Source organism: Pleurodeles waltl, chromosome 7, assembly GCF_031143425.1.
Source record: "Pleurodeles waltl isolate 20211129_DDA chromosome 7, aPleWal1.hap1.20221129, whole genome shotgun sequence".
NCBI lineage: Eukaryota > Metazoa > Chordata > Amphibia > Caudata > Salamandridae > Pleurodeles > Pleurodeles waltl.
The window spans coordinates 1,455,199,615-1,455,224,642 of NC_090446.1; the positions used below are offsets into that span (position 1 = coordinate 1,455,199,615).

Consider the following 25,028-nt stretch of genomic DNA (forward strand, 5'->3'; position numbering starts at 1 on the left):
TACTTTTAATTCCAACGTCGAATTTGCATATAACTTTAATTTAAAAGCAGCCAGCAAGGCAGGCCTGCCTTTAAAATGACACTGGGCACCTCAGCAGTGCACCTATGGGTGCACTACCTATGCTGTGGTCCCTAAACCTACATGCCCTACCATATTCTAGGGACTTATAGGTAGGTTAACTTAGCCAATTATAATTAGCCTAATTTGCATATTGATTTTACACAGAGCACAGGCCCTGGGACTGGTTAGCAGTACCCAGGGCACCATCAGAGTCAGGAAAACACCAGCAAAAAGTGAAAAATGGGGGCAAAAAGTTAGGGGGCCTCTGCAATCAGCCCTGTTTTCTCACAGTGCAAAATTGAGTTAGTGCAGTTTTGCAGCAAAAAGTATAAATAAGGGCCAATATTTTGTAAGTTTGCACCACTTTTGCGCCAAAAAATGACGTTAATGCGGCACAAAAAAAGTATAAATCAGGGCCTTGGTGATAGACAGGTCTAGCACCAAAGTATAAATATGGAGTTAGATTTGCACCAAATTAGAGTAAAAATAATGACGCTAATTTGGTGCAAACAGAGTATAAACATGCCGCAGAGTATAAATATGCCCCTAAATATGGCGTTAAGGCCATAGAGTCATTTTTTGCACGGTAACGCCTAACTTGCATCTCATTAAGGCAAGGTAGGTCTCCACTTTCAAAAAATGACTTTAACTCCATAAATTTGGCGCTAGAGGGGTCTAGCACCAAAGTATAAATATGGAGTTCGTTTTGCACAGAATTAGAGTAAAAAAAAATGACACTAATTCGGTGCAAACAGAGTATAAATATGCCCCTAAGTACCTGGTTTGCGTGCAAAATCTCTGCAAAGAACCGCAGAGGAGGAGATGCATGGAAACAAAGGGGTGTGTATCAATTTCTCAGGCCGCACATGGTGATTCGTTGTTTAGTTTTCACGCAGGAATGGCTGTGCGTCGATTTCCGGCGCTCGGTCGTGGATCCTCTACGGGTTGTGGGGTTTTCGGACGGCCCAGGGATGATGCGTGGATTTCCTGCACTGATAGGACGAAGTCACAGGAGCTGCGTTGATTCGGTGGGCATTGCGTCTTGTTTTCTACCGCACGGCAGGCACTGCGTTGATTCCTCTCTGGAAGTCGGACTGTGTCATTCTGGCGTGGCTGTGCATCGATCTGGTGGGCTGTGCGTCGAAGTTCCAGTCGCTACGCTGGCACTGCGTCGATCTTCTTGATGCGAAGTCGAGCTGCGTTGTTCCAGTTTGGTGTGCAGTGAAATTTTCATCGCGTTGCAGGCTGTGCGTCCTTTCTGGCAGGCTTCGCATTGAATTTCACCGCACAAGGAGTACTTCTTGTACAGATGAAGTCTTTTTGGTCCTGAGACTTCAGGGAACAGGAGGCAAGCTCTATCCAAGCCCTCGGAGAGCACTTCTTCACCACAGCCAGAGAGCAGCAAGGCAGCAGGGCAACATCAAGGCAGCAGCCCTTCACAGAAAACAGGCAGGTGAGTCCTTTGGGCAGCCAAGTAGTTCTTCTTGGCAGGATGCAGGTTCTGGTTCGTTTCTTCTCCAGGAAGTGTCTGAGTTGGTAGGGGCAGAGGCCCTGTTTAAATACCCAAATGTGCCTTTGAAGTGGGGGAGACTTCAAAGAGTGGCTTAGAAGTGCACAAGGTCCCCTATCAGTTTAATCCTGTCTGCCAGGATCCCAGTAGGGGGTGTGGCAGTCCTTTGTGTGAGGGCAGGCTACTGTCCTTTGACATGCAAGTGTCAGACCCTCCACCCTCCCAGCCCAGGAAGACCCATTCAAAATACAGATGTATGCAAGTGAGGCTGAATATCCTGTGTTTGGGGTGTGTCTGAGTGAATGCACAAGAGAGCTGTCAACTAAACCCAGCCAGATGTGAATTGTAAGGCACAGAAAGATTTAAGTGCAGAGAAATGCTCACTTTCAAAAAGTGTCATTTCTAAAATAGTATTATTAAATCCAACTTCACCAGTCAGCAGGATTTTGTATCACCATTCTGGCCATACTAAATATGACCTTCCTACTCCTTTCAGATCAGCAGCTACCACTCAAACAATGTATGAGGGCAGCCCCAATGTTATCCTATGAGGAGTTTTACACTACCAGGACATGTCAACTACACAGGTACATGTCCTGCCTTTTGCTTACACAGCACCCTGCCCTATGGGTTACCTAGGGCATACCTTAGGGGTGTCTTATATGTAGAAAAGGGGGAGTTTTAGGCTTGGCAAGTACTTTTAAATGCCAAATCGAATTGCCAGTGAAACTGCACACACAGGCCTTGCAATGGCAGGCCTAAGACAGGGTTAAGTGGGTACTTAAGTGGGTGGCACAATCAGTGCTGCAGGCCCACTAGTAGCATTTAATCTACAGGCCCTGGGCACATATAGTGCACTCTACTAGGGACTTATAAGTAAATTAAATAGTCCAATTGGGTATGATCCAATGTTACCAAGTTTAAAGGGAGAGAGCATATGCACTTTAGCACTGGTTAGCAGTGGTAAAGTGTGCAGAGCCTTAAAACCAGCAAAAACAGTATCTAAAAAGTGGAGGGAGGCAGACAAAAAGTTAGGGGTGACCACCCTAAGGCTGTCAGGTCTAACAAGAAGTATAGATAGGGTTTATGGATCCTTAAAGAAAGGATCCCTGACACTGCCTGCACAAATGTCCTCTTCTTTTTAACTGTGGTTTATTTCTTTTTTAAGTAATACCAGTACTACAAACAAGACAAAAGGTGTTATAAAATTGTGAAAAGACATCAAATGCAGAAATCAGTAATTAATCAGACCCCATGAAAGAATATTTTGAGCTAAGGACGATTTTTTTCACAGAAAAGTCCTACCTGGATAGTCACAGGAATGCCTCTCTTCGGATAAGAATCCTTTGACTTTCCTCTATCCTTGCTCAAAACTGCTCAGCAGCATCTAAAAAAATATCTCCCATGAGGGGGGGGAGGGCAAAACCCCACAAATGAGCAGAATCCAGCACAGGCGTCTTGTGCCACGCTGGAATCAAGAGGGAAAAAAGCACCTGTGGCACGTCTACAGCTCTATCTGGGAAGACGTGCTCAGTAGGCAACATGAAAAAACAAGTCCAGAGCAGGCCTACTAAACCGAGCTGGATTCATAGTTATTTAGAGCAGCGGGCACCCACAATTAAAAACAAAAAGGCAGAGGGTGCCTCTTTCACCATTGTCTACCTTATTAGAGCTGTATTTCAAACCAAAGAACTGATCCTAGCTATAGCATCGCCAATTTAAGAGGCAAAAGCAATTCCCAAAAAATAAGAGAGAGAAATAAACGGACTGCCCCAGCAACTCCCAAAAACCAAAAGGGTTTCTTGCATAAAAAAAAAAAAAACAGGACGAGGTGGGGGAGAAGGGATTGGCCTGAGACAATCAAACAGAAATAGTAAAAAGCTTGGAGGTGGTGGATAACTGCATTGCATGTGGTCAACTTACCAATACTTAGGAATGAGATAACAAAGGAGATGAGGGAGTAAATGAGTTGGTCCTCACAATTTCCATGGGCAACCCATAGCATGGGTTTATAAATGAGGCCCATTTCATTTCATTTATTGGCCCTAAACCTAAATTGGGGTCTCATTCCAAGATCTGGAATTACTGAATAATCCAATACCATGCTATGCCAGTTAAGCCTTGGTGTTAAATGTTACTGCTCAAATTGAGAGATTAGGTGTGGAATTCAAGGTACAGCACTTGAGACCATCTGTACTAAGAATTTTTATAATCACAAACACTCTGATTAGGTGTTTGCAACCTTAAAAATTATTTTTCTTATGTACTAATCCAATTGAGAAGTGCTACACTTTTTGTACTCCTAAAATAGGATTGTGGATGAATACAGTTTAGAAGGGATGTGTTGTAGGCATCCCTTCCAAAGAACAAATCTGTATGCTATGCTGTGTATGATATGCTACATCGGTATGCTTTGTATCAATGTTTTGAAACTGAAATCTGCAAAACATTGAAAAACTACGGAGGCCTCAAAGTACTTGGTAACCTAGGGCCAGATGTACAAAAATACAATTTAATATTTCTTAAATAGCGACTTCATGGAAATAGTTTTTGAAGAAATGCACAATGCAATGTACAAAGATACCGAATTCCTAATAGTGATTCCTACAAGATAGGATTGCGATAGATAGATAGCGATTCCTCTTAAGAAATTCCATTATATTTGAATCAATGGGCCGGTTATGCATTTCCCAAATCGCGACTTCTTATTAGGAAACTGATATTTAGGAAATGCAAAACCAAGGCTAGGGCAAAAGGCCCCCATTGGTGCACCGCAAAAATAAGGGTGCATCTGTAGAGCACACGTATGCCTAAGGGGCATGTATGTGCTCTATTGCAAATAAAACAAGCATTTACAATGCAATAAGTCTCGTATTTGCTTCAGTTAGAGGTATAGGTGCTGTAAATTCATAACTGTACTTTTCTTGCCACATAAATTGGTACACCCTGCCTCATAATTTGGTCTTTTCCTGCCACATAATTCCAGTGGCCTTACATCTAACTAAAGCACTTCAATTTCCCTTCTTCCTCTATCTGCAGTCAAAAAATGAAAATGTTGCCACTCCCTTTACAGTACAGCAGTAACATGTCACGTTCCCGGTTAAATTTTGATATCTTAAAAAATAAATAAAAAGGGGAGTCAATCTCATACATATTCACACTGCCACCAGTGCACATGCAAATATACAACTGCGGCAGCAGAGTCAGATGACACAGCAAGTAACCTTCACAAGGCCTGAAACAACCCAGCTCTGACATTTGCTGCAGAGAATGCCGAAAAATCACCATGTCACCCTGTAAGGCACACTCTAATTATGTAAAAAAACACCTATTGTTTCATGACAATGTTACAATAACATTTTTATGTAACTGATTCGAAATCACTTGATTTCAACTCTAAACATACTTCTGCTGCTCATTCAATTGACTAATAAAATAGTCTGCTTTGCTCGATCATTTCATGTATTTGCCCCAAATTTCAAATCTCAAAGGGTGGAAGGTAGAGAAATGCTTTTTGAAGTGAGTTTATTGTACGTCGAATGTGTTAAATCGATGATATCAAGATATCAACCTATCAAGAAATCAATCTTCAAAAAGAAGGTACAGCAGACAGCTCGTGTCTACCACTCTGCCTCTCCTCGTGTCGCAGTGATGCACAGCAGATGCTTGAGAGTGCCTAGTGGCGAGAAGCCCGGCTCACATAATGCATTCATGTGTATACTATATAAATAAAGTATCGAATTCAAAAGTGATTGAACGTGTGTCCTTGCGCTTACTATGTTTTTACCTAGCCATAATGCTTTGTTATTTCCCACTGTTAAATAGTTGTGTGGTGTATAGACTGCACGTGCTATTTCCAAAGAAGATGTACTACTACCAATGAACACTGGATGGCAATGTCACAAAAGAAGAAGCCATGTTGTGCACTTATAACAGTTTTCTGCTAATTTTCTAGACTTAGGTTGAACATATAGGGGGTTATTACAACTTTGGAGGAGGTGTTAATCCGTCCCAAATGTGACGGATATACCACCAGCCGTATTATGAGTTCCATAGGATATAATGAACTCGTAATACGGCTGGTGGTATATCCGTCACTTTACCGTCACTTTTGGGATGGATTAACACCTCCTCCAAAGTTGTAATAACCCCCATAATGCTTCAGATCAGTGGTTCCCAACCTGTGGTCCGGGGACCCCTGGGGGTCCGCAAAGCCTTCTCAGGGGGTCCGCAACTGCTTAGAACATTAAAAAATATTAGCAAATATTGACAAATTAGGTCCCCAGCTTCCAGTTATGACTTAGGCGGGGGTACCCAGATTCCAATGATGATTTAGTGGGGGTCCCTGGGTTCCATTAATGTTAAAGTGGGGGTCCACAGAAATCAAAAGGTTGGGAACCATTGCTTCAGATAATGTTTTGGGCAGATTTGTTATATATCTAGATTTTCTAGTAGTGTGTCCCACTTCGAAGTGAGTTTGTTTTATTACTTGATTATTGTGTTTTCTTCACATGTACGTCCAACGGGTTAAATCGTTGTTTGTTGGTGACTCTAAATCAAACAAACTTTCTTTTTTTGAGTGCAGGCCTGTTCCCTTATTTCAAACCAATGGCAAAGAAGGTAGTTTGCTGACCCCACCAGGCCACCAACCCTGTAATGGCCTCCAATTGTAGTAAGTGGCATTTTGCAATTTACCCCATTAATAATCATGAGGTAGGTCATGTTGCAACCCACTGCAGTTACATTTTTTATGAATAAACCTGTTAGCATACTGCTACGTTTGTAAAGTTCTTTACAGGTCTCAGAAATACTGGTTGCAATTTCTGACCAGTATTGTGTGACCAGCTATTTGAACACCTGGTCCTTCATTTCTACACATTTTAACTCTTTCAAACCTCTTTACCCCATGCAAACTTTACTAGGCGTTTCTTTAAACACTGTTCACTAGACAAAACTCAGATATTGAGTCATTTTATACATCTAGGAGTTTCAGGATCAAGTGGAAACAGTAACAAATAGTTACAACCATCGCCAGAATGAAGCTCTTAGGATGAATCCTAATTTACCTTACCTTCATATACAGGTAATCCAACCTGGCCTCTTAAAAATGCCTCTATCTTACAAAGGCAGGCCACTCACTGCCTGCAGAGGTGTTACCTTTATTGTGAAGCATTAATGAAGTGTTTAGTGGTTTGGCAGCAATGATTTAGAATAACCATCCCTGTTTGGTTACTTCTTTTTAATGCTGCATCCTAAACTGGTGGTAAGTTTTAAATGTTCGGTGTACCAGCAAAGAATCACAGAGTGGCACTGCGGAATCTATGGGTTCACAATCAGCAGGAATGTAAACAGCGCTTTTGCATTACTGCCGCAAAATTACACTCACTCCTTAGATCTGAACTGTATTTTATTTTTATTTTTTTTTGCAAAAGTGGCTCGAGGGAATTAGAGCACTTCACAACGGAGCCGGACTACATTACACGTTTTTTTTAAATTATTTGCCGCAAATCATAGGAAGCGTAGACAATACAGGGATTTGACTGCGGTTCTACCGTGTTCAATAACCCTTAGGACACTTCATTTGCCTGATTTATTGTCTCAATTATACAATATAAATCTTAAGATTTTCTTGGTAGCAACAGACTCAGTCACTGCTTTGCATTCATCTTTCAGAAACTCACCACTTACACTAAACTTCTGCAGGTCATCTCCTCGAGTTGGCCTCACTTACCCTGACTTCTTGGCTGCTCCTCAGTTCAATCAGAGGGCCCTTTGTTACAAGTGAAAGGGAGACCCCACCGGGCTGTATGGATGGGATGTAGTTGAACATCACCAGGTAGAAGTCCGGATCGGTGAAGCTGCAGGTGTAGCTCAGATCCATGCCTATGCTGGTCACCTTCTGAAGTGTCCTGAGAATGGTTGCAAGTGGGAAGGTGCACTGGTTGTACAAGCTGTAGCATCCGCGCACTCCATCCTTCACCGCGCAGGCTAATCCGCTGGCGCAGCTGAACGCGGAGCACTGGACCCCACTGACACCTCCAAGGCAGGTGCACTTCTGAGAACAGTCTGCTGACGTGATGGATCCTCCATTCTGAAAGCCAAGAAACAACATTTCCATCCATCACTACAGCTGAGGAAGAGGTCATGTCAACAATATCCTAATTATGCTTTTTTTCAGACCCTGTAGAAGGATAATTTGGTAGGAACTGGTGCATGCTTAAATGCAAAGCTTTGTCATGATTACCTAATATGTGGCTTGCTACCATTTATACGGCTTTTGTCAAATTTCCCCCAAAATATTTCTATTTTGTAAACTTTTATCTGTTCACTCCACTTTGACCAGCTTGGAGAATTTGAACTTTTGTGTTTCTCAGTGCGTGAATGGCTTGGAAAAATTACAGTTTTGTGTTGCTTAATTCGTGAATGCCTTGGAGAAATTGCAATTCTGGGTTGCTCAGTGCGTGAATAGCATCTCAGGATGACTTCTGTATTAGCCTAAAACATAAAAGAGAGGTTCTCTCATGCTTCCACATTGTTGGGCTTGACTGACTGGTACTCCTCAGCCTGGTGGCCTTGCTGTGTTGGTGATGAACGAGTGCGGTATTATTTTCTAAAGCTCACTGATGCTTACAATCGAGCGTCCTGGCACTAGGGATCGATGAACAGCAGTAAGTGACTGAGAACAATGGTATTATAACAGCCAGGTTTTCGTTTTTTTTCTGAAGGTGGCTTCTACTAATGTGGCTGCTTTAACCGTGGGCAGTTCCTTTCAGAGTTTGGCCACTCGATGGGGCTCATTTACAAGAAACTGGCGCATCATTATCGATTCACCAGTTATCTTGCACCACCCTGCACCCGCCTAACAATGCAGTGGGAGCGCTGTATTTACTATACAGTGCTCTCTGGCGCAGTGTTCGCAACAGCGTCAGAAACTCTAACACTGTTATGGAGCTAAACTTTAACATTGCTGGAGCCGCATCATAATTTTGACGCAAGTCCAGCAATTTCAAGAGGCCCCATAGACAACAGCAGAGCAGCACCTGCAACGCCTGCCTTGAGCGGGTGTTAAAAAAAACTAGGCTACACTGGCGCAGCATGGTGCAGTGAAATTCTGTAGATTTTACTGAGCCATTTCTGCAGGGCTTTTAACGAGGGAATGCCTACCTTGCATACATTGTACCTGGCGCAAGTATAATGTGGCGCATGCCTTTACAAACTGACGCAATGGTGACATTGCACCAGTTTTTAAATATGGCGTGGGGTGGGGAACTGTTCTGCGTAAAAAAAAAATGACACTAAGGCACCCAAAATCCTTGTAAAAGAGGCCCTATATGCAAAGGACCTTCCCCCAAATCTGACTGTAGAAAATGTGTGGATTTTCGCAAGATTGGAGGCTGATGATCCTAGAATCCTGCAGTGTCTGTAAAAAGTGATGCCGTGTTGCAAGTATAGGGCCTTTCTCGTGTAGGGCTTCGAATGTCAAACAAAGTGCTTAAAAAGTTAGCAGTTTTTCACTGGGGAGACAATGCAATTCTCTTAAATAGGGGAGACACAGAGTCATGTCTTTCAGTGTTTAACATAAGCTGCACAGTTTCTACGCTTTGCAGTCTTTAAAGTCGATATTTCTGCAGGCCAGTTTATAAAGGATTACTATAGTTCGTTTATTGATAGTTCGAAATAACAATTTCATCATCAAAATGCATAAACAATCACAATTAAGATAGAGATAAACAACAATCATAAATAGTAGATCCAAAGACATGTGTGTAACAAAGTTTACCATAGTGAGGATATTATGAATGCATGGACCATGATTTCCGACTGTGAGCAGGCAGTAGGGGAACTGCACCTTGGAGAGATTTCAAGATATTTACACAGGTGGCTGCTACTGACGCGACCTAGGCATTGGATGAGAGTTGATTGTCAACTTTAATGTCAGGATCCCTGGCTTTTGTTGCAGGGGTTGAAGTTGCACCAAGTTCCGGAGTCCACCAAAAGTTGTGACCAGGGTATGGTGTATTTACCGAAAAACATCACTTTAGTGTTTTCACCATTTTGTCAGAATGAGGCACCTTTTGGCCACTGCTGACATTCAGGCTCTACATTTTTCTTGGCTTTAGTTTATGTTTCCAGTAATTAGTTGTGTGCCATGATCATATGGAAAATATAGAAGAACAGACTTGCCTAGCCAGAGGACCGATATATATATTAAGTAGTGTAGGAATCAATGAATGTACTTGTAGTACTCAGTGCCTAATTTGTGCAATGACAAGTGCCGGTGCTGAAGCTCTGGTCGGCAACTAGAGGCCAGTACAAATAAATGTTGGCGCACCGAATACCAACACTGATCGTCTTTAATCCACAACTGGGCCCTCCCAACCCTTTTTTCTTGCAGGTTCCTACTTTCTCCTTCTGTGCTGGTTTTGCCCTTCTTTCTCTTACTCTGTCTTTCTGATTTGTGGGTTTTCCCTCTCTTGCACTCTGGAAATATCTAAGGTGGAAAAATAAGTGTTGGTCCCTAAAAATAAGCACTGGTTGCCCCCACCGGCAACCAGGCTCAAGCGGAGACACCAGATAGTTTGGTGAGGTTAGGTAGGAATACAAAGATCTTCCTTTCAACAAGGGCCTTCGCCATTTGAGTGCTTAACAAAAGATTCCTATCTCGAATAGTCCTTGCAGCAAAATAAAGGGGCATCCGGTGTCAAAAGCTGCTGAGAAGTCTAATAAAATTAGATCTGATGGCTTTCCCTATCTAGTATAATCTGAAGTTATCAGAAACAGCTAACAATGCTGATTCTGTTCTGTGTGAAGGTCTGAACCCTGCATGTGCAGAGTATGGTACTTAGGGCTAGATGTACAAAGCCAGTTTGCATTTCTTAAGAGTCCGAATCGGTATTTTGGGCCATTGAGAAATGCAAAATGGGCTTTTTTTTATGTACAAAGCCCTTTAAGGAGTCACAAATTGTGATTTTTACCCTGTAGAAATCGCAATTTGAGATTCCCAGAATAGGAAATTGCAAATAGGGATTTCCTATTTGCGATTCCCATTCTGATGTACTATGCATTTCTTAAATGCAACTTGAACATTTACGAGATGCAATAACCAGCGACTTGAAGTAGATGGCAACCATGTGCAATTAAAAAAAAAATTACCAAGTGCTCTTTATAAATTGCAATAGAGCACTACTCTGCTCTACAGGTGCACCCTTATTTTTGAGTTGGACCAAGGAGGTCCTTTTTCCCATTGCCATCCCTGGTTTTGCATTTACTAGATAATGATTTCTTAATAGGAAATTGCTATTTAGGATATGCAAAACCGGGCCCTTGTCTAAAATGCATTGGGACTTCTTAATACCGATTTCCTAATAGTAGGAATCGCTATTAGGAAATCGGTATCTTCATACATTGCATTTTGCATCTCTTGAATAGCGATTTCTATGAAGTCGATATTAAGTAATGCAAAATTGCAATTTCGTACATCTGGCCTTTAGTTTTGTTGCGGATAGAAAAAACACTTGTTTATTCACGAAGCGCTCTTAAGTGTTTGTGGGTACAGGTGTAAGCGATATTGGTCTGAACTGTAGGGTGCTGATGGTGGTGGCATTCTGGTCAGATGCTATGGGCAGTTGAAACTGATCGGGTGCATCCGTTTGAACTGTTATGCTCTAGGTTCTATCAAAGGGAATGGTACAGCAAGGCGACTGAGCAATGGACAGAGCAGAGACAATCTTTGTGACAATAATAGGAAACATTTCCAGCAGTGGTTAATTTGTGTATAAAAACGTGCAGGTGCCCAAAACTCTCCTCTGAAACACGCGATCGCTGCATTGAAATGTGCAAGCACAAAATACTAAGGCAGCTAAATTCTAAAGCCAACTCCGGGCTCTTTCATCCATTTACAAACACTCCCTGCCCCTTCTGCTCATTCTTGCAGCTTTCTGCTTTCTCCCTTGGGATAGCTTCCCGTCTGTTTTTGCTCCGTCTTTCCCATCTATGTCTTTTGCTCGCGGTAATTGCTTGATTCAGAAAAATAGGTGCAGACCCTCAAAAATAAGCGCAGGTTCCCTCCACCGGCTCAAATTAAGCACTGATGTCCGGTTGGACCTCATTTACATGTAAAAGAAAGACCGGGTGGATGAAAGCGAGGACTGGAATGCGAAAGCCCGTCGGGTGAACATAGATCTGAAAGACAACGTTTTCGATGAATTGAAATCAACACATACCAAACAAAATTAAGCGGCAATCTTCTACCAAGGTCCCAAGAGATTAAACCTTCCTTTTGTTATATATACCAATTCTGCGGTGATCTTGTGCCAGATGTCAGTTTGTCTGTTTTGGTTTCCTTCTTTTCATAGTATGGTGCCATATTTTATTTAGGATGAATACTTGAGTGGCAAATATAGACTTGATCAGGGAGAAAGATGATTGAGAAATTGAACTCAAGGGTGTGGTTGCAGTACTGCTCAGATGTGAACACACTTAGCTGGACATTAATCTTAAATTTACACAACTGACGATTCAGTGCAGATCCTATTGGTCACAAGTAAAGATGCATACAGTTTAACTTAAAGGGGAATGATCAATGTTTTGAGGTGTAGTATTCCATACACACTGTGGCCTTCATTGTGATTGGCCTAATAATTCCGACGGAAGTTATTGGGCCCACCAAAATTATAAAGTGTTTGTGTTTCATATGGAGATTTTGATTACTGAAGCAAGAGGAAATCTCCATGTGAAACACTGGGAAAAACCATGCAGGAATCGGCACAAAACAGTATAATTCCTGTAATATATCCAGTCCTGGAATTAAAGGGACTCTAGGCAATGGTAATTCGGGTGTGTGTGGGTGTGGGGGCAGAGGGGGTGGGTGGGTGGGTGGTGATGGATTCCAGGGACTTTAACGCGCCTCTTATAATGAGAACCCTAGGAACTCTAGTTTTTTGGATACCTTATCAGTAAGCAATTTTGGAGTGAAGCCCGTGTAAAAATTAAAATGATAACGGGATTACTTTTGCAAGCTAGGAAACCTTTGTATATTCAATGACCGAACTCAATAAAACCTTTATTTTAAATATTTATATTTCAACAACTTGGAGAAATGTGGGATGTTGTAGTCTACATCTACGTACAGTACTGCACCCTGTCATTGATTGGACTCCATTTTAAATTCCACCTTCAAAAATGAGCCACTTGGAGAGAGCAGATTTACATAAGAAAGCATTATGGCCCAAATTTATACTTTTTTAGCGCCACATTTGCGCCGCTTTTTGACGCAAAAATGGCGCAAACGTACAAAATATTATTGGGGCATATTTATACTCTGTTTGCGCCGAATGTGCGTCAAAAATTTTGACGCACAATCGGCGCAAACCCTGCCCCATATTTATACTTTGACGTCCGACCCCGGGGGCGTCAAAATTCCACCATGTGCGTCATTGTTTGGAAGGGGGAACCAGCCTTGCGTTAATTATATGCAAGGTAGGCGTTCCCTTCCAAAAAATGACTTTAAGGCCTGTACCCCATATTTATACTCTGACGTCATTTTGACGCACAGGAGGGGGTGGGCCTTAAAAAACGTCTCACAGCCTGATGGGCGCCGTTTTTTAACGCCTGGGTCAGGGCAGGCGTTAAGGGACCTGTGGGCTCGGAAGGAGCCCAGAGGTGCCCTCCCCTGCCCCCAGGGACACCCCCTGCCACCCTTGCCCACCCCAGGAGAACACCCAAGGATGGAGGGACCCATCCCAGGGAAGTAAAGGTAAGTTCGGGTAAGTATTTTTTTCAGATTTTTTTTTGTGGCAGTGGGGGGCCTGATTTGGGCCCCCCTACATGCCGCTATGCCCAATGACCATGCCCAGGGGACTAAGTCCCCTGGGCATGGCCATTGGGCAATGACTCCTGTCTTTGCTAAGACAGGAGTCATGTCAATGGAGGATGGGCGTAAAAAAAAATGGCGCAAAACCGGTTTAAGGCCTGAATTTTGCCTCAGACCTGACTTGTCCCATTTTTTGACGCACAACCCCCATTTTCCCATACGCCGGCGCTGCCTGGTGTGAGTCATTTTTTTTTACGCACACCAGTCCGCAGCGCCGGCTAATGTCATTCCATAAATAAGGCGCCCGCATGGCGCGTTGGAATGGCGTTAGCCAGCTGTCAAATTTTTGACGCACAACTGCGTTGGTGCAGTTGTGCGTCAAAAAGTATAAATATGGGCCATTGTATTTTGTAAGTTTGCACCACTTTTGCGTCAAAAAATGACGCAAATGTGGCACTAAAAAAGAATAAATATGGGCCTATGTGACTATCGTGTAATTCCTGGTAGAATATGAGCAGCGAACATACTGGACATCCTGCGCCGTGAACCTCCCAGTGAGTTAAAGCATGCATTACTAACACATTACATTGCAATGGGTAATAACCTGCTATTTGCAGCACTTAGAAAAAACAATAGTGATGGTATTGGGGATGAAATGCGATATAAATGAGCAAACGTTTACAAAGGATCACCCTTAGTGATGTTGGCTACTATGGTCTTTGGTCACCACCACTGAAGTCATGATCTACAAGTGGAGAGTGTCTGGATTATCCTTGCCTGTTAAAAGCTTTGCTTATAGAAAACAGGTGCATGCTTCCTTCGTGTGCAGCACGGTCTATGCTCTCCTACACATGCGTAGGATGTGGCTAGGGTTGTTTTGTAGGTGCTGGGTCGCCCTAGGCATTGTACTTTCTTTGCTACCCAACACTCCCCTTTTTAGTATCCATGTAGTTACACCTCTATTTCTTGTCTCCACATATGACACTGCACAAGGAATAGTGGTATTTGTAGCAACATCCATCGGTTAGTAGAAAAATCCATGGGTTCATAGACATATCCATGAATTTATAGCAACAGCAATAGGCTTATAGCAACAGCCATTGGTTCATAGCAATATACATGGGCATAGCAGCAGCCATGTTTGTGATGGATCACCTACCGGAATGTACTGCCCGTTGTAGACACAGCCACAATTGTCCATGGACACACAAGTGTCTCCATCCCATAGGAACCTGCCATCGCACTGACAGCCCTCGAAGCAGAGTCCACTGCACTTGGGGGATTCAGTCACTGAGGCACAGGTGTCATCACAGGTCAGTGTGCAGATCTCATAGTGGCTATTAGCAGGACAAGCCATGGCTGCAAATGGAACAAGACATCTTGTTTTATACAATAATTCATGCCCATAATGCAATGTATGGCATGCCTCAATCAAAGATATGAACATTCAGCAAGGAAAATAAGCTTATCTTTATTCCAGAGTTTTACCATAGTGTAGATTGTGTTACACAAGCCAGGTGTGTCTGACCTAAGTACAGTATTGGTATTCAGAAATGTGAAAATGAAAGTCACTCAACCACTCATTCATTCCACATTACTGGCACCTGACATAAAGTTCACCAGTAATGAAAAATCATCTACTTTCTACATGAAGGTAATCAGGATCGGACTGGCCTTGCTGCCACTCTGGCACTTCCCCGGTAGGATGCAGGCTTAGGTGGCTGCTTTCAGAGCAGGGTGGGCTGCCATGACGCACCATGCTCAGATGGCTCAATTTTAGCAGTCTCCTCCTCAGGTGTGGGGCTGGTTTGAACGTTTTCGCCACAGATGATTTTGGTTCCCAGTTTGACCTGCAGTGAAGTCCAGAATACAGAGAAGAATCTGCCTGCTGAATACGGGTGGCATGGTGAAGGAGCATCAGTTGGTGTATTCTCTGTATTTACTAATTGACTTGAGATGTCAGTGGATGTTCTATTGCCAGAGAACTCTAAAGCAAGCCCTTATCCTATGTCCAAGACAAAATGTGGCATGGCTTAAAAATATTCACAATTCACCATTCCTGGTAACGCCATTCACGTGCTATATAGTGCTAGATTAACAGTGTTAGAAATCGGGTCTCTAGTTGGCAGTCAGTTTACACCCTGTCCAAGTGTGACCCTCACTCTAGTCAGGGTAAGGGAGATACACAGCTCGGATTACCCCTGCTCACCCCCTTGGTAGCTTAGCACAAGCACCCAGGCTTATCTCCGAGGCAATGTGTAAAGTATTTGCACAAACACACATAGTAACACAGTGAAAGCACGACAAAAGGACTCCACACCAGTTTAGACAAATAGCCAATATTTATCTAAATCAAACAAGACCAAAATGACAAAAATCCAACATACACAAGTAAAGATATCACATTTTAAAGTAAAAAGAATCTTAATCCATAAAAATCAATGGATGCTTTATTTTAGCACAAAGTACCTGGTATGCATCAAAAATAAATCCACAGGGGCCCGCGTGCATCGGAAAGCAAGCGATGCGTTGATTCCTTACTTGCAAGGGAGGCCATGCGTCAATTCTTTCTCCACTAGGTAAGCGATGCATCAATACTTTCCTCGTAGGAAAGGATTGCGTCGGTTTTTGTGAAGGCAGCCTCAGGTTTGTGCGCTGATGTTGAACATTTGATGCCCTTGGACAATGCGTGGAAAATCCAGATGCATGGCATTGATGAATACACACTAAACTGGCTATGTGTCAGTTTCACAGATGCTGTGTCTGTTTTTCAGCCGCGGTGCGGGTGCTGCATCAATTTTTCTGCTGCTCGGGTCCGGTGCATGGATTTTCACCTTGGGTCCACCAGCTTCTCCTTTCACGGGCCCAGGGACTGGATGTGGCACCACTTGGCAGGGAAAGGGTCTCAGCAAGAGACCCCAGGTGCTGGCAGGTGAAGTATTTGATGGCCCTGAGAATTTAGAACAGGAACCAAGCTCAGTCCAAGCTCTTAAATAAATTTCACAAGCAGGATTTCAGAAAGCAAAGTCTAGTCCTTTCCCTTCTAAAGGCAGAAGCAGCAGCAGCAGGCCAGCAAAGCAACAGACAGAGAGGCAGGTCCTCCTCAAGCACCAATCTCTTCTCCCTGGCAGAGGTTCCTCTTGATCCAGAAGTAATCTAAAATTGTGGGGTCAGCAGTCCAATACATATACTCAGTTCTGCCTTTGAAGTGGGCAAGCTTCAAAGGAAAGTCTTTATAGTGCAAAAGACCCTGTCTCTCCCTTGCCCCGTCCCAGACACATTCTAGGGCGTTGGAGACTGACTTGTGTGAGGGCAGGCACAGCCCTTTCAAGTGCAGGTGTCTGCTCCTCCCTCCCACTCTAGCCCAGGGAGACTCATCAGGATATGCAGGACACAACTCAACTCCCCTTGTGTCACTGTCTAGAGTGAATTCACAAACAGCCCAACTGTCAGTCTGACTCAGATGTGTATTCCACAGCCAGGCAGATGCAAAGACCGCTTATGCAAGAAAATGCCCACTTTCTAAAAATGGCATTTTCAAGCTTACAATCTAAAAACCGACTTTGCAAAAATATGTATTTTTTTATAGTGAGTTGAGATACCCCAAACTCAATATCCTGATCTTCTCCAAATGAGAAACTGCACTTAAAAGACATTCCAAAGCAATCCCCATGTTCACCCATGGGAGAGTTAGGCCTTGCAATAGAGAAAACAGAATTTTACAGTATTTCATAATCAAGGCAAGTAAAACACACTAGTACATATCCTACCTTTAAAGTACTCTGCACCATGCCTATAGGGCTGCCTTGGGGCTAACTTAAGGGTGAATTACATGTAGTAAGAGGGACGTTTTGGGCCTGGCAAGTGGGTACACCTGCCAGGTCAAACTGGCAGTTTACAACTGCACAAACAGACACCACAATGGCAGGTCTGAGACATGTTTCCCTGGCAACCCATGTAGGTGCCACAGTAAGTGCTGCAGGCCCACTAGTAGCATTTGATTTACAGGCCATGGGCACCTCTAGTGCACTTTACTAGGTACTTACTAGTAAATCAGATATGCCAGTCAGGGATAACCAATCATAATCACAATTTTCACAGGGAGCTCTTGTACTTTACCACTGGTCAGCAGTGGTAAAGTGCCCAAAGTCCTAAAGCCAGCAAAAACAGCGTTTAGCACAGGATCATAACAGGATGTCAGAAGCCAAAAAGACAGGGGAAACTACATCCAGTCGACCAGGTCTGAAAAATGGTAAGCAAATAAATAAAACAAATCTAAAATAAAAAATAAAGTTTACCATGCCCAACTGTTGAAACGCTATATGGGAGATTATTTGCCAATATCCTTGGACCTGACCCAAAAATCTCTATGCACTCTGGGGATACCTTCCATGTGCTTTTCCTGTTTGTCCTTTTTCATGCTGGAATGGTGTTCTGGAAAACAGGGTATGGGGCACGGACACCTTCCTCAGCGCAACAAACTTTGTTGAACAGATACATGTTGAGGATGTTTCTGCACCTGCCTCAGGACAGGACATGTTGGGTATGTGTGGGGTGGCTTTGTCTATAGCTTTAATCTCATGATACTGGGTACTTTGCATAATGTTCCTTAAGGAGAAGCCATTGGCAGAATGGATCCCAGATCCTTTTGGGGAGGGTGGTGAGCATCAGAAAGATGTGACTGGAAAATATACTCTCAATATATTATATTAATTTGAATATTACTCTCTTAACTTCTCTTTCTCTTGTTTGGTCTCATTCCAATATACTATCTTTCAGTGTCCTAAGAAGACAACCCTGAATAAACTTGAATCTTCTGTACTAATTTACACATAATTGTTCTCTTGTAATCTTCACAATTGGACGATATGTAACAAATCAAAAAAACTAATAAAGAAATGTTTAAAATAAAATCTGTATCATGCAGCATGTTGCTTGTGAAATTTCACATAAGTTTAAGATCAAGTTTCTTTTTCCATTATTTCACATGCGTGGAATAAACCAGTACACTCTGGAGGAATCAGTTTTCAGGCTGCAATTAGTGAGTTGTTTCAAATACAGAAACTTTCGCCTTTGATCTTTTTTCCACACACCAATCGCTGGTTTGCTTGCATGTGGCATTTTGGTTGAATAGTTAAAAATGTACATTCTTATTCTTTTCAGGGCCTACCAAAACTGACACAGCTTTAAGGAGTGTGGACAGTGGGATTTGTGCATGGATTGTTAAGCGACTGTAAGGAGCATCCACAGCCTATCATTATTCTTTGGCAAACTTGAAAAGTCAGAGTGGAAGGGTGTTCCTTTTTTTGGGATTATTGAATCCAGGAGTTGTTTCCTAGTATTTGTTTTGAAGATCGTTTTTGTTGGAAGGGGGTTTATTGGTATGGGTTGGTAGGTACCCACCACTAGTAATAGGGCCACAATCACAACATAAGGTCCAGTCCAGGTCTCATTAAATTAATCCCTTGCTGAACCCCTGGTATCTGGAAACGAGCCAGCAGGCTTAATTTAGGAGACAGGTGTGTAGAACATTTAAACACCAATACATTAAATAAGAAGGACACGACATACAATAAAAATCTAACACCAGTTTAAGAAAATAGTAAATATTTCTTTGAGTACAATGGCACCAAAATGACAAAAATCCAATTTAGGGAAACAGATATATGAATTATTAAAGAATACATGTTTTTTTAGTGCATAAAATCCAAAAGCAACTCAACAAGATGAAAGATGGATTGCTGAACCTTTTCAAACACTCACCCCCAGTCATGGGTCAAATCCATTGTTCTTTTGCTCACCATGCCACCCCAGTTCGGTGCTACTCAGTGATCACTCACTGATGACAATATTCATGAATTGATCGAATCAGAAAAGATTTCACAACAAGGGGTCTCAGAGGATACGTTTAGCAGGATACAACGATGGATCTTATGGATGAGAAGTAGATCACAAAAGGACATTTAACAAGGAGTTTGCAGCCCTGGCAAAGTCACAGGGTACAACCCTGATGAGACACGTGTTGGCAGCAACTGGCAAGAAATGGCTGGAGTACATGGTTGGAATACAAGAACCGAAGATTAAAGATGGATTTGAAAGTGGACATTTATTGGGTGTGTGCCTTTTATTCATGAATATTGTCATCAGTGAGTGGTCAATGAGTTGCAGGGATTAGGGGTGATTTTTCCCTACAAGCGCACCATCTGGGATTTTGGAATAAGAATTAACAAGCTTACTATTGAGAACTGACAGGTAGCGCCATACACTCTTCACAATCACCCACCGTATTCATACACCCCAGTTCGGACCCACCAATTTGCAAATAAGTCTTGACCTTGCCCTCCATGGGAACCGTCCAGCCCGAACTGCCAAGCCAGGTTCTCCCTGGCCCAGAAACAAGCATCCTGGGACCGGTTTCAGGGTACCACCCCTCATCAGCCAGGCTAGCTTGAATCCAGTGGCACAGTGAGGAAGGGACCCATGTCTGAGCATACCCCAGCCATTTAGGGTGAACACAGCAACACAACAAGATGATGGACGGAGTGCTGAACCTTTTCAACCACTCCCCTCCAGTCACAGATCTGGTTTAAATCCATTGTTGTTTTGCTCACCATGCCACCCCAGTTTGGACCCAGTCATATGCCAATCAGTCTTGACCATTCTCCCCATGAGTAAAGACCAGCCCGAAATGCCAAGCCAGTCCTCCGTGGACCAGAAACAAGCATCCTGGAATTGGTTTCGGGGTATCATCCCTCATCAGCTAGGCTAGCTTGAATCCAGTGGCACAGTGAGCCTGGGACCCACGCCTGGGCATACCCTGGCCACAGAGGGTGAACAGCTCTGAAAATCTGGCTGTGCTTGACAGGGACACAGTAAAAGGTTGAGGACGACTGCAATGGAGCCCAGCTCCGATACAATGATTGCGAGGCCTCAATCAAAATTTTACTTTCGGACTTAGTCATTTTTCAGAAGCTTTTTCACTCATCGTTAGGCAAGGCTGTTCATCAGGCCAGCTTTACATGCAACATTGGTGGCTTTGCTCAGCGCGAGGTCCTGGTCAACTCCTGGAAATCTTGTTGATGGGGAAACACAGTTCGGTGGCAGCAACTTGACTCTTGTTGACAGGTGATCGACAGTTTGATCCAAAGTTCTCCAAACACCAATCCAAGGGTCTAGAGGCTCTGAGAATGTCCTTGAGATGCTGGGACAACGTTTCCTAGAATGCACATAACAAATCCTCAAAAGTTCAGTTGAAAGTGGTCAGCTAGGTCCTTCTTGGTGGGAATGATGCAGGTGAAGCTCTTTTAACCTGTTGCTTTCAGTTAGTCCACTACTTCACATCTGGAAGCCAGGCAAAGTCCTTAGTGCTGTAGTTCCTCAATGTGCAGCAGAAGCAGTCATGCAGAATGCAGGCATTTGGGTGCAGGCCACGGTTACATCAGGGCAGTCCTTCTTCCGCTTGTAGTTTCAGGAAGTGATGCGAGTTGCTGGACAACTCTGCCATATTTATCCAATTCTCTTGAGCGACGACAAGGGGGGCACCCCTGACCAATGCGCTAGAGTGTGACATATTTCTCTCCCAGAAAGCACTACTCCTTCAAAACCCAAAATTGAGAAAGTTTCTCTGCTAACCAGACCCAGGGCCTGTGTACGGTTGGTAATTAGATGTAATTACAATTGGTACTGACAACCTACTTGTAAGTCCCTAGTATATGGTAGGGCATGTAGGTTCAAAGGCCCAGCAGATTTAATAGACTTAAGTGTGCACTGCAGTGTGGCCTGGTGTCACTTTCAAAGCCAGGCCTGCTTTGCAGGCTGCTTTTAAATTACATTCATATGCAGATTCGACTTTGGAAATAAAGGTACTTCCAAAGCCTTAAACTACAAGTATAGATATAAGTCAACCCAATGGTCTTTCCTTGGGGCCCCAGGGGTAGGGTGCCTTGTAATTATAAGAACAAACATTATTAAATATGTTTAATATGCACTGGTGAGGGAAAAACTGTCAATTCTGTTTTTCTCATTGTAGTACTTTAGCTCCATAGGCTAACATGGGAATACTTTGTTAAACTATAACTATTGATAGGAAAGAGCTACAAATTTCATTCATAGACTTAAAATGCTAGTTAGAATAAATTCAACAATTTGCCACTGATAGATTCACTATACCTGTCACAGAAAATAAGTTATGGAACTTGTTTTTGTGATGAGCCAAAATCCAGCCTTCCAACAGCCCTTCTCCGATTGGCTAGCCTCTGCCAGGCTGAGCCAAACTTTCTTAATGAGGTGTGAAGTGGCCTGCATTGAAACAAAAGGACATCTGGTGGTCTCAGCAAAAGGCAGGAAGGGGTCTGGGTGGCCAAACTGGTCTTCAGAGAGGGAATGATAGTTAGGACAGGACATAGGCTCACCCCCACTTTCTGCACCCCTAGACAGGAGCCCCATTAATTAGTTTATTAGGTCAGCAGAGGGCTGAGAGTGTTAAGGAAACTTAGCCACACCAGTGGGATTTCTTAGCTAGATCTTAACCTCCAGGAGAGACTTTCTCCATTTTGGATTTTGAAAGAATAGTGCTTTCTGGGAGAAGATTATGCCACAATTTGGAGGAAGTGGTCATTCCTGAAGGTGGCATCCTGCACCCCATTGGCCAGGGGTGCCCCCTGCTTGTCACCCAAGGAGCACCAAAAAATATGGAAGAGCTGCCCAGCAATTGAGATCCTTGCCTGAAAATACAAGGAGAAGAAGGACTGCCCTGCTGGAACCCTGACCTGCACCCCAAAGGACTGCACTCTGAACGACTGCTTCAGTTACACACTGTGGAATTACAGCCCTAAGGACTTTGACTTGCTTCAAAAAGTGAAGGAGTGGACGTCCTGAAAGCAACAGGTAACAGAGCTCCACCTGCACAATCTCTACCAAAAAGAACCTACCTGGACAGCGTTCAACGTTCAGTTCCCAAGGAGCAACTCAGAGATTCTGGATTCCTTGATTGGTTTTGTGGACCCTAAAAACCCAAAAGAAACAACTGAAGAAGGACTGCCCTGCTGGACCCTTGGACCGCACAGCAGAGCATTGCACTCATAAGGACTACACCTGCTGCATTCACCAGGCTTCTCAACAAACGGAATTTGCCTGTCCTAAAGGATAAGGAGTGGACTCCCTGATCAGTAACTTGTAGAAGGGTGCTGGAAGGGCTAACAACAAGGACAACTCCAGCTGACAAGCTTCACCCAGATTTCACTGGGATTGAACAGGTGCATTGTGGGAATTGTAGTCCCGGACCCCAAGAGGCAAACCAGAGCCTCTGAACCCTTGGCTGGTGCTGTGGACCACTTTCGTGCATCAATAAACACTTCTAGAAGTAAGTGCAAAGTACTACATCATGGCTGGAACTCTTGACTTTGTCCTGGTCTAGCGTGACCTTTTTTTAACTCCTTGAGAGCTAATTGCTTCTAAGTGCTAGTTTTACTTTTGATCTTCATAACTCTGGTTCCCTAAATTGAACTTTTGTTGTTTTTGTGTCATTTTAATCATGAAAATATAACCTATCTTTATAAATTGATGTGGGATTTTTATTGTGTTTTGTCCCTTACTTATTTAATGTGTTGGTGTTTTTTAAATGGTTTACACACCTGTCTGCTAAGTTTAGCCTATCTGCAAGCAGCCAAGCTACCAAGGGTTGAGCAAGTATTCATATTTTGAGACCTTGACTGGACCTTATGTGTGACTGTGGCCTTATTGCTTACTATAGGAACCTATACTCATCTACTAATAATCCACCTTCCAACACCACCACATTGCAGTAATGTTTCAAGATGTGTAGGAGTGTCGGTTAGGGGCGATCATGGTTAAACATGTAACTTAACACCATCTGACTCTAGGTTTTTGTGGTCTATGTAATGTGTTGACAACATATTCCAGGCACTACATTTAACTCTCAACTCAGTGGTTGGTGGTTCTGGCAAAGAGTGGTGTAGTATACTGTATCCTTATTTGGGGTTGTGTAATATTTGTAGTTAATTACTAATGTAAATACTTGTTGTAACTATATGTGTTGGAATTACATTTTCTCTTTGTTATATTTATTGTAATGTTGGTATGATCTGCTCACTCCACTCCCTCTGCTCTCTTTGGTTCTGCTGGAATGCCCAGGTTCCATGGTGTTCCAGGAGTGGCAGTTGGTGAAGGAGAGCTGCAGGCTGGTGTGGTTGGAGTTTCATCTCCCTTGCATTATACTATTAAATATAGTATTACTTCTCTACTTCTCAAGTGGATGTCATATCTGGAGTCACCACCTACTACAGGTGGGCATTGTCAGATCTTTATGTTTGTGGTGAAAGTTCATCTGCTCTGGGATGTTATCTAAAACTATCATGGATAACATAATGAATCTGATCTTCCACTCCCAACACTTGGCAGGAGTACAGCATAAACATCGTCTGGAACAAAGACATTTTAAAATATATATGCTGCTTTCAGTTCCGTGTTATCACCGCCTCTCCTTATTTTCTGGCCTTCTGGGTGGGGTTTTTGTTAACTCATATGTCTTGGTTTGTGCCTAATTTATTTCAGTTCAGTTTATTATACTTCAGTTTTGCCTGATCTACTGTTGATTTTTCACTTAGTGCATTTATTTCGAAATTCCATAATTCTTCATTTTGCTGTAAATATTCCCTTGCTGCACTGTTTACACTTCTTCCTTGTTTTGAACTTTAGCTCCTAGGTCTGCTTGTACTTTCGCCTCAACATTCAAGCCTTATTTCTCAGTTGATCAACCCTTATATCAGCCACCATATCCATTACTTGAGCCAACTGCTATGCTGATGATGAGTCTCAGCACCACATCCCAATCCTAGCTGATAGATTTCAAAAACATGCCACATGATTCAGTGAACACATTACTGTGCCTGCCTCGGAGTCATTTTCTCTGGTCATTCTTTCAGATGCATCAATTACATGCATCCAGTGGCTGTGATATAACAACTCTCTTTTCATATATGTATAAAATAGATTGGATAGGGGATTCAAAATGCTAGTAATGTGGAAGATGGACAGTATTGTATAGATCACAGGTGCTGTTTTGTTCCTCGTTACATTTGTGCCTGAGGTGCTTTGGTGATCTACTGCCCTTCCTTTAAGGCACTTGAGGCCTATTAGTTCTATTACTGCCTTTACACGTGCATTAAAGTATTTTGTTAATGTGTGGAGTTCCCTTTTCTGTTTGCCTTACCTTTCTGAAGACCTCGTTACCTCCTCACATGCTCTGTTGCTGAGTCCACCATTTTGGAGAAGACAATGCTTCCATTCTTCCCAAAGATGGGCATTACTTCCTCTTGGAATGTCCACCTTTGATTCAACTTGCAGGGTCAGACAAATCCACAAACATCTACAGCGAGTGTGACTCAAATCAGTGGACATTTGTTTCCATATGTTAGAGGCTCATAAGCTCCTGGGAAGATATCTGCTTAAATTCCCTGTACTTGCCGGGTTATTTCTGTTCTTCTTAATAAATCTTTCTCATCTTTTGTCAGGGCAAGACAGCACTTTTAACTCCTTGATGGTCACACTCTGCGGCATCAAATGTTGATGTTTATTTGATGGATATTGTTTCTGATTTGCAGAGCTCAGTCATTCCAAGTCTTCTAT

The 25,028-nt window shown here is 42.9% G+C and overlaps 1 protein-coding gene across 1 annotated transcript in view; it reads right to left on the reverse strand.

Moving 5' to 3' along the window:
* The window catches only part of LOC138247077 (IgGFc-binding protein-like), a 276,434-nt gene that overhangs the window by 183,123 nt on the left and 68,283 nt on the right, over positions 1 to 25,028 (reverse strand). Inside the window, exons 4-5 of the mRNA XM_069201822.1 lie at positions 14,542 to 14,741; positions 7,302 to 7,661 (exon numbers count right to left, since the gene is read on the reverse strand). Coding sequence (XP_069057923.1) covers positions 7,302 to 7,661; positions 14,542 to 14,741 — 560 coding nt within the window. The remainder of the gene's footprint in view (positions 1 to 7,301; positions 7,662 to 14,541; positions 14,742 to 25,028) is intronic.